We start from the raw sequence: 17,500 nt of genomic DNA on the forward strand, positions 1-17,500 counted from the left end.
TTTTTGAGAACCGGTACCCGTTATCGAGACCACTATAGTAAAGATAAAGAGTTGGTTCTTTATTCGAATCCCTGGGAACGAATCCCGTCCCGACCAGAAATGCCCCGTGAGACATCACAAGAAATGACGTCACGTAGCTCAGTCATTAGGCGCAGATAGGGAAAGCAGGAAAAACAATGGACCGGAAAAAGCGCTCCAAGGTGTAATAAAGTTGCACTTGTTTTTTTTAATGCACTGTAGCACTTTGAGATTGTTTGTTCAATGTAAAGTGCTTTTACAAATAAAATATTTTATTATTATTATTAGTATTATTGAAGTTGTTAAAGAAGACGACTAAACTTTAAGACAAGCCCTTGCATTCAGCCTTGTGCGTGAGCTATTCAGAGGCCAGCAAGAACCGCCATGCATTGCTTTTCCATGTCACACTTTCAAGCCCCATTAAAAATGACTCTATCACATTACCTGTGTCCCCAGGCAGCTCAGCATCATGTGAACCAGCAGTTTGGCAGCAAACATTGGGAAACGGGTGCACAGGACGTGGGCTATGACAGCCAGTGCAAAGCCTGAAAAAAGGGAAAACACGGATTGTTAAAAAATGTAAACAAATTAATCCCATGCAACTTTTATATATACGGTTAAGCCCTAAATTATTAATTTCTTCATTTTTATTTTTATTATCCTGTTCGAGGTCGTGGGTCGCCAGTCACTCACAGGCTATAATATTGACCCGAATATAAGACGGTACTATTTCACTGGAAAAAGCATTTTGTCTTTTAGTGTACTTAGGGTATAGACTCATACATTTAAACAAACAGGGGCCGCTAAAACGACCTCTCCCTATGGGAGCAGAGCTTTTCGTCCTGTCACTCACATACCTGTACGCCAGTGATCTAGACATATTTGGCTGCTCACACGGACATTGGGAAAAAGTGTTAGCAATTATAAAGTAATAATGATGAAGCTGGTCTGTAAAATTATGTTTTACAGACAGTTTTGTGGGCGGTCTTATACAGTCGCGATCAAAAGTTACACTTGTAAAGAACATAGTGTCATGGCTGTCTTGAGTTTCCAATCATTTCTACAACTCTTATTTTTGTGTGATAGAGTGATTGGAGCACATACTTGTTGGTCACAAAAAACATTCATGAAGTTTGGTTCTTTTATGAATTTATTATGGGTCTACTGAAAATGTGCCCAAATCTGCTGGGTCAAAAGTATACATAGAGCAATGTTAATATTTGCTTACATGTCTCTTGGCAAGTTTCACTGCAAAAAGGCTTCTGGCAAGCTTCTGGTTGAATTTTTGACCACTCCTCTTGACAAAATTGGTGCCGCTCAGCTAAATGTGTTGGTTTTCTGACATGGACTTGTTTCTTCAGCATTGTCCACATGTTTAAATCAGGACTTTGGGAAGGCCATTCTAAAACCTTATTTCTAGCCTGATTTAGCCATTCCTTTACCATTTTTGACGTGTGTTTGTGGTCATTGTCCTGTTAGAACACCCAACTGCGCCCAAGATGATGATTTTAGGTTGTCATATATATATATATATATATATATATACATATATATATATATATATATATATATATATATATATATATATATATATATATATATATATATATATATATATATATATATATATATATGAAAAATAAAAAAATAAAATAAAAAATGTATTAAAAAAATAAATAAAAAAATCAAGTTTTAAAAAATAAGAATTGATTCTTAATCGCACAACGTGATAATCGCGATTTGAATTTGAATATATATATATATATATATATATATATATATATATATATATATATATATATATATATATATATATATATATATACATATATATATACATATATATATATATATATATATATATATATATATATATATATATATATATATATATATATATATATATATATATATATATATATTCAAATTCAAATCGCGATTATCACGTTGTGCGATTAAGAATCAATTCTTATTTTTTAAAACTTGATTTTTTTATTTATTTTTTTAATACATTTTTTATTTTATTTTTTTATTTTTATTTTTTTTTATTAATCAATCCAACAAAACAATACACAGCACTACCATAACAATGCAATCCAATTCCAAAACCAAACCTGACCCAGCAACACTCAGAACTGCAATATACAGAGCAATTGAGAGGAGACACAAACACGACACAAAACAAACCAAAAGTAGTGAAACAAAAATGAATATTATCAACAACAGTATCAATATTAGTTACAATTTCAACTTAGCAGTGATTAAAAATCTCTCATTGACATTATCATTAGACATTTATAAAAAATAAAAAAAGGGAACAATCGCATCTCATAAGCTTGACAACACACTGTGTCCAATATTTTCACAAAGATAAAATAAGTCATATTTTTGGTTCATTTAATAGTTAAAACAAATTGACATTATTGCAATCAGTTGATAAAACATTGTCCTTTACAATTATAAAAGCTTTTTACAAAAATCTACTACTCTGCTTGCATGTCAGCAGACTGGGGTAGATCCTGCTGAAATCCTATGTATTGAATGAATAGGGAATCATTTTGAATCGGGAAAAAATAGTTTTTGAATCGAGAATCATGTTGAATTGAAAAAAAATCAATTTTGAATCGAATTGTGACCCCAAGAATCGATATTGAATTGAATCGTGGGACATCCAAAGATTCACAGCCCTAATATATATACATACAGGTATATATGTATACATACATACATACATACATATATATATATATATATATATATATATATATATATATATATATATATATATATATATATATATATATATATATATATATATATATATATATATATATATATATGTATACACATATGTACTAGAAAGTGCTCAGGAATATTCATTAGGTCAAAAAAAACATGGAGGCTATTTCATTTACGCTATTCCTTTATCCTCAGCTAATCGTTTGCCAACGTTTGCCAGTCATTCATATTCATTATTACGTTAAAGTTAAAGTACCAATGATTGTCACACACACACGAGGTGTGGCGAAATAATTCTCTGCATTTGACCCATCACCCTTGATCACCCCCTGGGAGGTGAGGGGAGCAGTGAACAGCAGCGGTGGCCGCCCCCGGGAATCATTTTTGGTGATTTACCCCCAATTCCAACCCTTGATACTGAGTGCCAGGCAGGGAGGTAATGGGTCCCATTTTTATAGTTGTAGCAATATGGTTGTTATAGTTAAGGATTCTTGTGATTTCTGATCATTTGTGAGGGCACCAAAGGGACTCCTGTATGTGTGCGTGTTGGCAGCAGAGCAGTGCATACAGAGGACAGCAGCAAGCACAGCAAGGTCCCTACTGAAATTGCAATGTTTTCATTATCATTATTATTATTGTTTTTATCTTTCCGGTTTGGACGCCTTTTTGAGGCCCTTAAGATGAACGAAAACTCCCTAAATTTTGCAAGCGCGTTCGGCAAAATGTTACATTTGTGGGATTTCAAAAATGTTATTCTAAAAATGGCTTTTAATTGTTGTTGTTTTGGTTTGTTCATAAAGAGAAAGTTAATTTGTCACCTCTTTGTAGGGTTGTACGGTATACCGGTATTAGTATAGTACCGCGATAATAATGGATCATTTTCGGTACTATACCGCCTCTGAAACGTACCTGTCTCGCACCCCACCACTACCCCAACCCCGCGCCGCGTCATCACGTCGTGTCATTGCTTCTTTACAAGCAGAGGAGCATGTTCGGCAGCGCATAATCACGGAGTACTTACAAGCAGACACAGTGTGTAGACAGAAAAGGAAGAACGGACGCATTTTGGCTTAAAAACTAAAGATAAAGGTGAAGTTATAACACTGAAACGCCCTCAGGAAGAGGTGCTTTAAGACATGGCTAGCTAGCTAGCGGCTAAAGTCCATCTGCCGTCGGCAGTGTTTTAGCTACTTCTAAATCACTAATACTCGTCTCCATGGCGACAAATAAAGTACCGTAAGTTTCTTACGAGGAATAGCTAAACATGCTTCACTACACACTGTAACTCACCGGCATCAAAATGTAAACAAACGCCATTGGCTGATCTACACCTAACATCCACTGTAATGATATCAAGTACAGGCACGTATCTAGTCGATACTACTATGATTACGTTGATATTTTTTGGCATCACAACATCTTTTGTTTTTTTTAAATGTATATTATGTTTATAAACTCAGGAAATATGTCCCTGGACACATGAGGACTTTGAATATGACCAATGTATGATCCTGTAACTACTTGGTATCGGATTGATACCCAAATTTGTGGTATCATCCAAAACTAATGTAAAGTATCAAACAACAGAAGAATAAGTGACAATTACATTTTAACAGAAGTGTAGATAGAACATGTTAAAAGAGAAAGTAAGCAGATATTAACAGTAAATGAACAAGTAGATTAATAATCAATGTTCTACCACTTGTCCTTAATAATGTTGACAAAATAGAATGAGAAACGACACAATATGTTACTGCATATGTCAGCAGACTAATTAGGAGCCTTTGTTTGTTTACTTACTACTAAAAGACAAGCTGTCTAGTATGTTCACTATTTTATTTAAGGACTAAATTGCAATAAGAAACATATGTTTAATGTACCCTAAGATAAAAAATTAAATAAAAAAAAGCCAATAATGCAATTTTTGGGGGGGGTTCCCTTTATTTAGAAAAGTACCGAAAAGTATCGAAATAACGGTACCAAAATATTGGTATTGGGACAACACTACCTCTTTGTTGTGTTTGTTTGATATACAGTACTTTATAGTTTGTTCAAAGTGTACAAACCTTCACTAAAATATTGACTTTTGTCAAGGCTAGAACCCATTATTCATATTTACATTGTTTCTTAAGGAGGAATTTGCTTCTATACAAACTTTTCGATTTACGAAACCATGTTTAAGAACCGATTAAGTTGGTAAATCGAGGTTGGGCTGTGCACCTTTTTGTGAGTGACTCAAAAATGAACAGGCGTGAGTGGTCGTCGTGTGAGGTGTCATACCAGAGATGCAGATGAACCCCGAGGCATAGAAGGCCTGGTCGTATGATGCCAGGGGGGCAAACTGGGCATAGGCCGTGTAGACGGACATGTGGGAGCAGGCGCACTCCACATAGCTCCCGCTCTCTTTCACAAGCCTGCAGTACTGACCGTCAGACGACCAGCTGGAGGAAGGACAGGAGTGGCACAGTCATTAAATCAACAATATTACAAAACAAGGTCACAGGCATTTTGGCCACCACAATCGTGTTTATATAAGGCTGCATAACAAGAAGACCGACACAAAGGTTTCTGTGTCCTTCCCTTGCCCGCGGCTACTTGACTTCTCTCAACCCTTCTCTTAATCCCGTCTCTCGGCACTGTGGTTATTGAAATAATAAAAGTGTGCCAGCAAAAGTCGAAACGGCCCCAATTTAGACCTCCACGATGTCCTCATTAAAGTCAATGTGCGAGGGTCGATTTGCAGGGTTGCAGACAAATGTTGAGCGTGTGCTTGAGTCCTTAAAGGGGAATTGCAGTTTTTGGAATTTTGCCTATCAATCACAATCCTTATGAAAGAAAAGAAAACATGTTTTTTTGTTTTTTTTTAATGCATTCTAAGTAGGGATGTCCGATAATATCGGACTGCCGATATTATCGGCCGATAAATGCTTTAAAATGTAATATTGGAAATTATCGGTATAGGTTTCAAAAAGTAAAATGTATGTCTTTTTAAAACGCTGCTGTGTACACGGACGTAGGAAGAAGTACAGAGCGCCAATAAACCTTAAAGGCACTGCCTTTGCGTGCCGACCCAGTCACATAATATCTATGGCTTTTCACACACTCACAAGTGAATGCAAGGCATACTTGGTCAACAGCCATACAGGTCACACTGAGGGTAGACGTATAAACAACTTTAACACTGCTACAAATATGCGCCACACTGTGAACCCACACCAAACAAGAATGACAAACACATTTCGGGAGAACATGCGCACCGTAACACAACAGAACAAATACCCAGAACCCCTTGCAGTACTAACTCTTCCGGGACGCTACAATATACAACCCCCGCTACCCCCTATCCCCCCCACCTCAAACCCGCCCCCCCTAACCCCGCCTACCTCAACCTCCTCATGCTCTCTCAGGGAGAGCATGTCCCAAATTCCAAGCTGCTGTTTTGAGGCATGTTAAAAAAAATAATGCACTTTGTGACTTCAATAATAAATATGGCAGTGCCATGTTGGCACTTTTTTCCATAACTTGAGTTGAAGTTGTTCTCTTATTTTGGAAAACCTTGTTACATTGTTTATTTAATGCATCCAGCGGGGCATCACAACAAAATTAGGCATAATAATGTGTTACTTCCACAACTGTATATATCGGTATCGGTTGATATCGGTATGGGTAATTAAGAGTTGGACAATATCGGAATATCGGATATCGGCAAAAAAGCCATTATCGGACATCTCTAATTCTAAGTCGTAATCCATTGCACCCAAAAAGCCCTCTAAAAAACATCCAAAATCCGCCAACGATACTCCATTTACATGACCTGAACATTATACAAGTATTAGCAATATTGTTTTTGTTGGAGGAAATAGCTAATGTGATGCATCTGTGAAAAAATACGCCGCCATATGCTTAAAATGAGCAAAATACGTAATTATGACATGTTATTATGAATGTTACCACATTACATATATACTTACAGTATGTATATAAAACAATAATGGAGGTTTTTTAGGTGAAATTTAGTGACTTCCATTGGCTCCATTGTTAGCTGACTCCTGCTAACGTTTATTTATGAATTAGAATGTACAAAAAAAGGAAAACATATGTGTTCTTGTCTTACAATAAGGATTGAGAATGATCTCAGCCAGCAATGTGAGAATGACGGACAAATGTAACATTTATTTAGATTTTATTTAGAATAGAATAGAATAGAATATATCTTTATTGTCATTGTACACGAAATTGCAAGCTAGACTTTGATATTTGAGTTCATCAAAGTCTAGGATGTGCCTGCACTGCAAAAAGTTAAAGTTAAAAAACAAGAGAAAAAAATAAAAAAATTAGGGGTATTTTACTTGAACTAAGCAACATTAAACTGCCAATAGAACACGAAAATTTGGCTTGTCAAGACTTTCCAAAACAAGTAAAATTAGCTAACCTCAATGAACCCAAAAATACCTTAAAATAAGTATATTCTCACTTAACAAGTGCACTTTTCTTGATAGAAAAAAAAATATGACACCCGGAAAGAAAGATTTATGGTTTTTTTTTATATATACAGCCCAGTCCCCCAGCCAAATTTTTTTAATTGTAATTTTGAAGAATTTACCTGAATGTGCATGCATTATTTCTGTTCAAAATTGTTTGAAATGTTAAATGTTTAAATATTAACAGTCAGTTTACTGTACTGTGCCAACTGTACTACTATGAGTACATATTTTCTATTGTTTCATTGAAAATAAAACAGCAAAGTCCATTTGGCTGTCATCTGTTTTAATTATGAGACACAATTGTGTCAACGTCATGATGTTTAATTTCATGCTTGAAATAAGAAATTATTACTTTGAAAAAGCAGTTTTATACTTGTGAGTGTTGATGACACAGCTTTGCAACAGTTGATATTCTAGTTTCAAGCATGTTTTACTCAATATAGGTCATAAAATCTCAGCAACAAGCTGTAATATCTTACTGAGACCTAAACACTTAAAACAAGTAAAACACTCTAACATAAAATCTGCTTAGTGAGAAGAATGATCTTATCAGACATAAAATGAGCAAATATCACCCTTATTTGAGATATTTCATCTTACTTAGATTTCAGTTTTTGCATTGTGCTTGTGTTTGCGGTGGACTACCTTGAAGTAGTCTGGTTCCAGAGAAGGCACATAGAACGTCCTGGTTTGAGCGGCTGACCGGCAGTGTGGATACGGTATATCACCTCTATACCATCTCCAAGGGGCCTTGACTTCTTGTCCTGTAAGCTGACTGAAAAAACCTGTAGACAGAAACTGCAGTGTGGGTAAACATGGCTGTTTTTTTTTTAGTATGGGCCAAGACTGCCATCTGCTGATTTGAACAGAGCACTGCGACACCCTCTAAGCTTAAGACTGAGCGGACGTCAAAACCCTACCTTGCCGTTGAGGGCATTTGTCGTGTCATTGGCGAGAAACCAGAGTTCAGTTTGGAACTCGATCATCTGAATGCGGCTGAGGTTGCCACAGTCAGGGATGGTGGCGGCCGGCACTGGCAGCAACGTGTCCGGAAGCTGCAAGAAGTCTGCATTGCGACCCCGGAATTTGTGTCCATTGATCTGCGTGGGGTACCACTGGAAGGCAGACATGGACATGTGTGCACACGTGTCCAGGATATAACCCCCTCTGGGAAAAACATGAAAAAGAAACATTTAATATGGGTTCAGATCAGGGGGATGTCGTCGTGGTTTGTGGAACCCTTTGAGGCACTTGTGATTAAGGGTTATACCGTACCTGGAGTGTACAAGCCCACTGCATGTACACCCTTTAAAATACTTTTTATTCATATTTATTTTTATATTGTTTTTATATTGGTTCTATTCTTATTTATTTTTTGTTTTTATTCAGTCATTGGTGGAGCTAAGGATAATATTTGATTATTGTTTTTAATATTGTTTTTAATACTGTTTTTAATATTGTTGTGCAGCACTTTGGAAAGTTTTTTGTTGTTTAAATGTGCTATATAATTAAAGTGGATTGGATTGGATGTAAATATACATATACAGTCGCAATCAAAAGTTTACATGCACTTGTAAAGAACATAATGTCATGGCTGTCTTGAGTTTCCAATACTTTCTACAAGTCTTATTTTTTTGTGATAGAGTGATTGGAGCACATACTTGTTGGTCACAAAAAACATTCATGAAGTTTGGTTCTTTTATGAATTTATTATGGGTCTACTGAAAATGTGACCAAATCTGCTGGGTCAAAAGTATACATACAGCAATGTTAATATTTGGTTACATGTCCCTTGGCAAGTTTCACTGCAATAAGGCACTTTTGGTAGCCATCCATAAGCTTCTGGCAAGCTTCTGCTTGAATTTTTGACCACTCCTCTTGACAAAATTGGTGCAGTTCAGCTAAATTTGGTGGTTTTCTGACCTGGGCTTGTTTCTTCAGCATTGTCCACACGTTTAAGTCAGGACTTTGGGAAGGCCATTCTAAAACCTTAATTCTAGCCTGATTTAAGCCATTCCTTTACCACTTTTGACGTGTGTTTGGGGTCATTGTCCTGTTGGAACACCCAACCTCTGGGCTGATGATTTTAGGTTGTCCTGAAGAATTTGGAGGTTTTCATTGTCTCATTTACTCTCTGTAAAGCACCAGTTCCATTAGCAGCAAAACAGGCCCAGAGAATAATACTACCACCATCATGATTGACGGTGGGCATGGTGTTCCTGGGATTAAAGGCCTAACTTTTTCTCCTCCAAACATATTGCTGGATATCGTGGCCAAACAGCAACATTTTTGTTTCATCTGACCACAGAACTTTCCTCCAGAAGGTCTTATCTTTGTCCATGTGATGTCAGATGAAACAAAAATTTAGCTGTTTGGCCACAATACCCAGCAGTATGTTTGGAGGAGAAAAGGTGAAGCCTTTAATCCCATGAACACCATTCCTATGGTCAAGCATGGTGGTGGAAGTATTATGCTAGACAATGCTTAAGAAACAAGTCCCTGTCAGAAAACCAACAAACGTAGCTGAACTGCACCGATTTTGTGAAGAGGAGTGGTCATAAATTCTAGCAGAAGCTTGCCAGAAGTTTGTGGATGGCTACCAAAAGTGCCTTATTGCAGTGAAACTTGCCAAGCAGATTTGGTCACATGTTCAGTAGACCCATAATAAATTCATTAAAAAAAAAAAACTTCATGAATGTTTTTGGTGAACTTTTGATCGCGACAGTATATATATATATATATATATATATATATATATATATATATATATATATATATATATATATATATATATATATATATATATATATATAAAATAAAATAAATAAAACATAAATAATAAAATGTGTGTGTGTATGTATATACACAGGTATATGTACATATATGTACATATATATATATATATATATATATATATATATATATATATATATATATATATATATATATATATATATATATATATATATATATATATATTTATATATATATATATGATTACACATTATAATAATATAATTATTATATAATTAATTATTATTATAATTGGTTATTAAGAGTATGTGAAAATTTGACTCCTACCTTTTGTACATCTATGACAACCGCAACGTTTTGTAATCAATCAGAAATATCAAGCAGCTAAGATGCACCAAACATGGATAAGTGTGTGTTTAGTTTTTGTATGCTCAGTGGAATTTTTGTTATAATATCCACAAAGTTCAATGAGCAGAATGTGCTATTGTTGACCATGTTTGTTGAATTTTTGTGCTAGTTGAATTTGTTTTTTCCTGCACCATGACTAGGAAAGGTTGTTTGGATTAGGTCATATAGGTTGACACTGTGCCCACTTTCACATTCAAGTACAAGTAAAGATTTACTTTTAATGGCGACCAGTGTCGACAAAATTACAACTATCAAAACAGCTGCCTGTTATTAAAAACTATGAAATAACACACAAAAATTGCTTTTTGGGCGTCCGCTGACGCTGGCGGGCCACAATTGACACCCCTGGGCTATACAAATAAACTTTGATGATTGATTCATTAGTTGACAACTCTTCATTAGTATTACTTATTATTGCACAGTATTTATTGCTATTATTACTACCATTATTCTTAATATTTAGATTTTATTTTTAACATTATTTCATGTGTGTGTGTATATATATATACAGTATATATATATACAGTATATATATATATATATATATATATATATATATATATATATATATATATATATATATATATATATATATATATATATATATATATATATATATATATAAATGGGTTATACTTGTATAGCGCTTTTCTACCTTCAAGGTACTCAAAGCGCTTTGACAGTGTTTCCACATTCACACATTCACACACTGATGGCGGGAGCTGCCATGCAAGGCGCTAACCAGCAGCCATCAGGAGCAAGGGTGAAGTGTCTTGCCCAAGGACACAACGGACGTGACTAGGATGGTAGAAGGTGGGGATTGAACCCCAGTAACCAGCAACCCTCCGATTGCTGGCACGGCCACTCTACCAACTTCGCCACGCCGTCCCTATATATATAAATTAAGCCCTATGTATTAAAATAAATATATATATATATATGAATATTAAAATATATATATATATGACTTTTTATTTCACAAATTTGACTTTTTATCTCATAATTTTTGACTTTGTATCTCATAATTGACTTTTATTTTTACAAATGTGACTTTTTATCTCATAATTATGAATTTTTATCTCATAATTGACCGTTTTATTTCATAATTTTGACTTTTTATCTCACAATTTTGACATTTTATCTCATAATTTTGACTTTTGTCTTATAATTTTGACTTTTTATCTCATAATTTTGACTTTTTATCTCATAATCGACTTTTTATCTCATAATTGACTTTTTATCTCATAATTATGACTTTTTATCTCATAATTGACCTTTTTATTTCATAATTTTGACATTTTATCTCACAATTTTGACGTTTTATCTCATAATTTTGACTTTCATCTCATAATTTTGACTTTTTATCTCATAATTTAGACTTTTTATCTCATAATTTTGACTTTTTATCTCATAATTGACTTTTTATCTCATAATGATTACTTTTTATCTCATAATTGACTTTTTATCTCATAATTTTGACTTTTTATCTCATAATTGACTTTTGATTTCATAATTTAGACTTTTTATCTCATAATTTAGACTTTTTATCTCAGAATTTTGACTTTTTATTTCATAATTATGACTTTTTATCTCATAATTGACTTTTTATCTCATAATTATGACTTTTTATCTCATAATTTTGACTTTTTATCTCATAATTGACTTTTTATCTCATAATTTTGACTTTTTATCTCATAATTTTGACTTTTTATCTCATAATTTTGACTTTTTATCTCATAATTGACTTTTTATCTCATAATTTAGACTTTTTATCTCAAAATTATGACTTTTTAACTCATTGACTTTTTAACTCATAATTTTGACTTTTTATCTCATAATTATGACTTACCATTGAGGTATCTTTATGTGTTGGGAAAACAGGCTTCCATACAAATGGGCATTCAATTGGTAAAACAAAAACGCAAAGTGGTGACTATTTTTATTCATGACTGATGTTGATTGAGAGATTTGAGAAAAAAAAAAGTAGACAAAAATATGAATTCAAAATTGTTTGAATCCACTCAGAGCATTCATCGTGTTTGGCACACTCACATGTCACAGCCACTGCGTGCCAGGAGGGAGAAGGCGAATCGTTCGGCCACGTCTGCAAGGTGGCTCAGGCCCCGCGTGTCGTCTCTGCCGGGGTTAACCAACGTGCATAGCAGGTCATAGGTCAAATTGCGGCTGCTTTGGTGCATAGAGGTGCTCTCGGACACCGCAAGGACCTGGGTCAGGCAAATAGATGCAAGATGAATTTCAAGAAGACAATGACTAGGGTTGTTTGTTGCTAACTAATTAGTGAGTTTTGTCACATCACCTTCTCCAAAGCTTCAAGCACAGCCGTCATCTGTTCTGAAGACAACATAGTCGCCGCCCGCTCGATGAGTCCATGCAACATCTGGTTCAGTATGGTCCTATTGAGAGGTTGATGCAAGGTCCCCAGGAGGGCCCACATCGCTGCACTGGCAACATTGGACACCAGCGTCACGTTGGCCAGGCCGAACTCCGGGTGCACTCTGGCGCCCCCTGTGGCGTCGAACAGCTCCACTTGGAAGCGCTTAGGCCTGGGTAAGGGTGACGCCATGTCGGGGGTTAGATAAATGTCCAGAGATGCGTTGCGGTATCCTGGGTCAAAGGTCAGCATGCCGTCCTGCCGAGGGAAGTCCATTCCGGCTTTAGCTGGATGGATTACATACGGTCCAAACACATCCTCCCTGGGAAGCTCCTGGAGGGGAAATAGATTGTGTTTGTCAGATGGACTTAACATAAGAAATGGTTTATTCCAGTGTTTTTCAACCTTTTTTTGAGAACACACCACCAGCAAAAATCATTAAAAAACGAAACTCAGTTAACAGTAAAAAGTTGTTGTCGCAATTGTTGGATATGACTTTAAACCATAACTAACCATGCATCACTATAGCTCTTGTCTCAAAGTAGGTGTACTGTCATGACCTGTCACATCACGCCCTGACTTATTTTGAAGTTTTTGGTGTTTTCCTGTGTGTAGTGTTTTAGTTCTTGTCTTGCGCTCCTATTTTGGTGTCTTTTTCTCTTTTTTTTGGTATGTTCCTGGAGCGGTTTCATGTCTTCCTTTCAGCGATATTTCCCGCATCTACTTTGTTTTAGCAATCAAGAATATTTCAGTTGTTTTTTATCCTTCTTTGTGGGGACATTGTTGATTGTCATGTCATGTTCGGATGTACTTTGTGGACGCCATCTTTGCTCCACAGTAAGTCTTTGCTGTCGTCCAGCATTCTGTTTTTGTTTACTTTGTAGCCAGTTCAGTTTTAGTTTCGTTCTGCATAGCCTTCCCTAAACTTCAATGCCTCTTCTTAGGGGTACTCACCTTTTGTTTATTTTTGGCTTAAGCATTAGAAACCTTTTTACCTGCACACTGCCTCCCGCTGTTTCCGACATCTACAAAGCACTGTCACCTACTGATATGGAAGAGTATTACACGGTTACGCTGCTGAGCTCGGGACAGCACCGACACTCAACAACAACACATAATTTGCAGAGTATAATTACTGGTTTGCAAAAAATATCTTTAACCCAAATAGGTGAAATTAGATTATCTCTCACGGCACACCAGACTGTATCTCAGCACAGTGGTTGAAAAACACTGCTTTATTCATCTGAAAAGTGCCACACTAAAATTAATTGTGGAATATAGTACAGCATTTAATAGCAATACCAATATACAGTAACTATGCCCCTTGGTGTCTGTGAGTTGCCTATTTTCTAGGTTGACTGGACACAAAAATGTTTGTCTGATTATATATACAAATATATATAGATGATTCTGAGATAGGCTCCAGCACCCCCCGCAACCATGTAAGGCAGTGGTCTCCAACCACTGGTCCGAGGACCGGTACCGGTCCGTGACGCATTTGCTCCCGGGGCGCACAGAAACAATAATTAATTTATAAAGTACCGTATTTCCTCCGACTTAAAGGCCTACTGAAACCCACTACTACCGACCACGCAGTCTGATAGTTTATATATCAATGATGAAATCTTAACATTGCAACACATGCCAATACGGCCGGGTTAACTTATAAAGTGCAATATTAAATTTCCCGCTAAACTTCCGGTTGAAAACGTCTATGTATGATGACGTAAGCGCGTGACGTCACTAGCTAAACGGAAGTATTAGTACACCATTGAATCCAATACAAAATAGCTCTGTTTTCATCTCAAAATTCCACAGTATTCTGGACATCTGTGTTGGTGAATCTTTTGCAATTTGTTTAATGAACAATGAAGACTGCAAAGAAGAAAGTTGTAGGTGGGATTGGTGTATTAGCGGCTGGCTGCAGCAACACAACCAGGAGGACTTTGACTTGGATAGCAGCCGCGCTATCCGACGCTAGCCGCCAACCGCATTGATGATCGGGTGAAGTCCTTCGTCCTTCCGTCGATCGCTGGAACGCAGGTGAGCACGGGTGGTGATGAGCAGATGAGTGCTGGCGTAGGTGGAGAGCTAATGTTTTTAGCATAGCTCTGTCGAGGTCCCGTAGCTAAGTTAGCTTCAATGGCGTCGTTAGCAACAGCATTGCTAGGCTTCGCCAGGCTGGACAGCATTAACCGTGTGGATACAGGTCCAGTGTTTGGGTCGGTGTCTCCTGATAGTACTAGTATTAATAGTATTGTTGATCTTCTGTCTATCCTTCCAGTCAGGGTCATGTTTCTTCTGTTTCTATCCGCAGTTAAGCACGATGCTATCACGTTAGCTCCAAAGCTAAAGTGCTTCACCGATGTATTGTCGTGGAGATAAAAGTCACTGTGAATGTCCATTTTGCGTTCTCGACTCTCATTTTCAAGAGGATATAGTATCCGAAGTGGTTTAAAATACAAATCCGTGATCCACAATAGAAAAAGGAGAAAGTGTGGAATCCAATGAGCCAGCTTGTACCTAAGTTACGGTCAGAGCGAAAAAGATACACCCTGGCGTCCTGCACTACACTCTAATCCTTCACTGTCACTTTCCTCATCCGCGAATCTTTCATCCTCGCTCAAATTAATGGGGTAATCGTCACTTTCTCGGTCCGAATCGCTCTCGCTGCTGGTCTAAACAATGTGCAGATGTGAGGAGCCCTTCAACCTGTGACGTCACGCTACTTCCGTTACAGGCAAGGCTTTTTTTTATCAGCGAACAAAAGTTGCGAACTTTATCGTCGATGTTCTCTACTAAATCCTTTCAGCAAAAATATGGCAATATCGCAAAATGATCAAGTATGACACATAGAATGGATCTGCTATCCCCGTTTAAATAAGAAAATCTCATTTCAGTAGGCCTTTAAGTTTCGCCTGTCCCACTAAAAACCCCAATAAGCTTGTTAATAGATGTATATTACAACTCCTTTGTTATAGTACATGGGAGAGTGCACATTAATGGACATACAAAATGTAAATGTGCCAGATTGTAGCCAAAGGAAAAATTTTCATGCTCATTTTTTTGCTGTTTTTATCTGCCACACGTAGAAATCCGGTCCGTGAAACTACGGCATACATTAAACCGGCCCCTGGGGGAAAAAAGGTTGGGGAACCCTGCCGTAAGGGCCGAGCGGAAGAAAATGGATGGCTGGATGGATTTTTATTTATTTATTTCATCTATTTATTTTATATATTTTTAAATTTATTTATTTATCATCTTAAAAATGCATTTTTGTCTGAATTTTAATGACATCCCTCCTATGTGATAACAGTCATCCCTCGCCACACTGCGCTTTAAAGTTTCAATCTTTCGCTGTTTTGTTTTTTTAAAGCATTTTTTTTTAATTTATCACGATCAGGCTAAGAACCAATTAATTAACAGTGAAAAACGAGGGTTTACTGTTCAAGGTACACTGTTAAACCGTTAGCATTTTGCAGAAAAATGTGCGGCCCAATTCGTCGATCTTGCACTGTGAGCATGACTGCAGATGCACTCGGGTTGGGTTGAAAATAACAACTAGACTGAATCGAGTTGACTAAACAATGCCTTTGATTCAGACCAGAGCTTTTTAGTCAGCATCGGATAAAAGTGAAGAAGATAAAAGCAGGCGAAAATGTATCTGTGAGGTTCGGATTTGTGTTGAGTGCACTTTCTTCCTTTAATCTCCAAAATGAACATGTTAAAGTGCTATCAGGTCATTTAAACCAGGGGTGTCAAAACGTACGGCCCTATATATATATATATATATATATATATATATATATATATATATATATATATATATATATATATATATATATATATATATATATATATATATATATATATATATATATATATATATATATATATATATATATATATATATATATATATATATATATATATATATATATATATATATATAAATTATTAGTTTGTAAACCTCTAATAAGAAATTCTAGTTGGCAAAAAGGAACTAAAATAAATAGAAAAATATATCATTTTTATCTAATATCATTTTTATTTAATAAAGAAATCCTTGAAGGCTGCCCCATATAACACATATGGAAAATGGGTGGACTTTTTTGACTGCCCGTTGCCGTGGGATGCCCTATTCAAATTAATCTACAAAACTACTATCGATGTGCAAAATCGTTATTTTCAAATTAAAATTATTTATAACTTCTTACCCACGGGAAAAATGTTAAAACTATGGAATATGACAGAGTCAGATGATTGCCGATTTTGTTGTCAGGAGTCTGAATCCACCCTGCATTTGTTTTGGTATTGTCATATCGTGTCTTCGTGTTGGGTGGAAGTTGAAGAAATGTGTTTAAAGATTGGTTTGTTTATGAAGCTTGATGTGGTTTCTGTTATTTTAGGAGATTTCATTGACAGTCATGATTTAGTCAATTTAATTATAGTACTCGGTGAAAGGTTTATTTTTAAGGCCAAAAACAGATATTCACTTAGTATTACTTTCTTTAAAACATTTATTCAGTATTTTTTAACTTTAGAAAGTTATATGGTTGAAAACGATAATGATGCCAAAAAACATTAAAAAAAAGATGGGAAGTCCTCAAAGGCTTATTTTGAAAATTTAATTTTGTTTATATATGATATGCAATCTGTTGTTGTGTTCCCTAATTTAAGTGTACATAAATGAAGGTGTGTGTCG

General features: G+C 35.7%; 1 protein-coding gene across 1 annotated transcript in view; it reads right to left on the minus strand.

Annotated features, from left to right (window-relative positions):
* The window catches only part of adgrv1 (adhesion G protein-coupled receptor V1), a 472,167-nt gene that overhangs the window by 198,805 nt on the left and 255,862 nt on the right, over nt 1-17,500 (minus strand). The window contains exons 84-89 of the mRNA XM_062025438.1: nt 12,721-13,128; nt 12,456-12,628; nt 8,162-8,408; nt 7,887-8,026; nt 5,038-5,198; nt 463-563 (exon numbers count right to left, since the gene is read on the minus strand). Coding sequence (XP_061881422.1) covers nt 463-563; nt 5,038-5,198; nt 7,887-8,026; nt 8,162-8,408; nt 12,456-12,628; nt 12,721-13,128 — 1,230 coding nt within the window. The remainder of the gene's footprint in view (nt 1-462; nt 564-5,037; nt 5,199-7,886; nt 8,027-8,161; nt 8,409-12,455; nt 12,629-12,720; nt 13,129-17,500) is intronic.

This window comes from Entelurus aequoreus, linkage group LG17 (genome assembly GCF_033978785.1).
Source record: "Entelurus aequoreus isolate RoL-2023_Sb linkage group LG17, RoL_Eaeq_v1.1, whole genome shotgun sequence".
Classification (NCBI taxonomy): Eukaryota; Metazoa; Chordata; class Actinopteri; order Syngnathiformes; family Syngnathidae; genus Entelurus; species Entelurus aequoreus.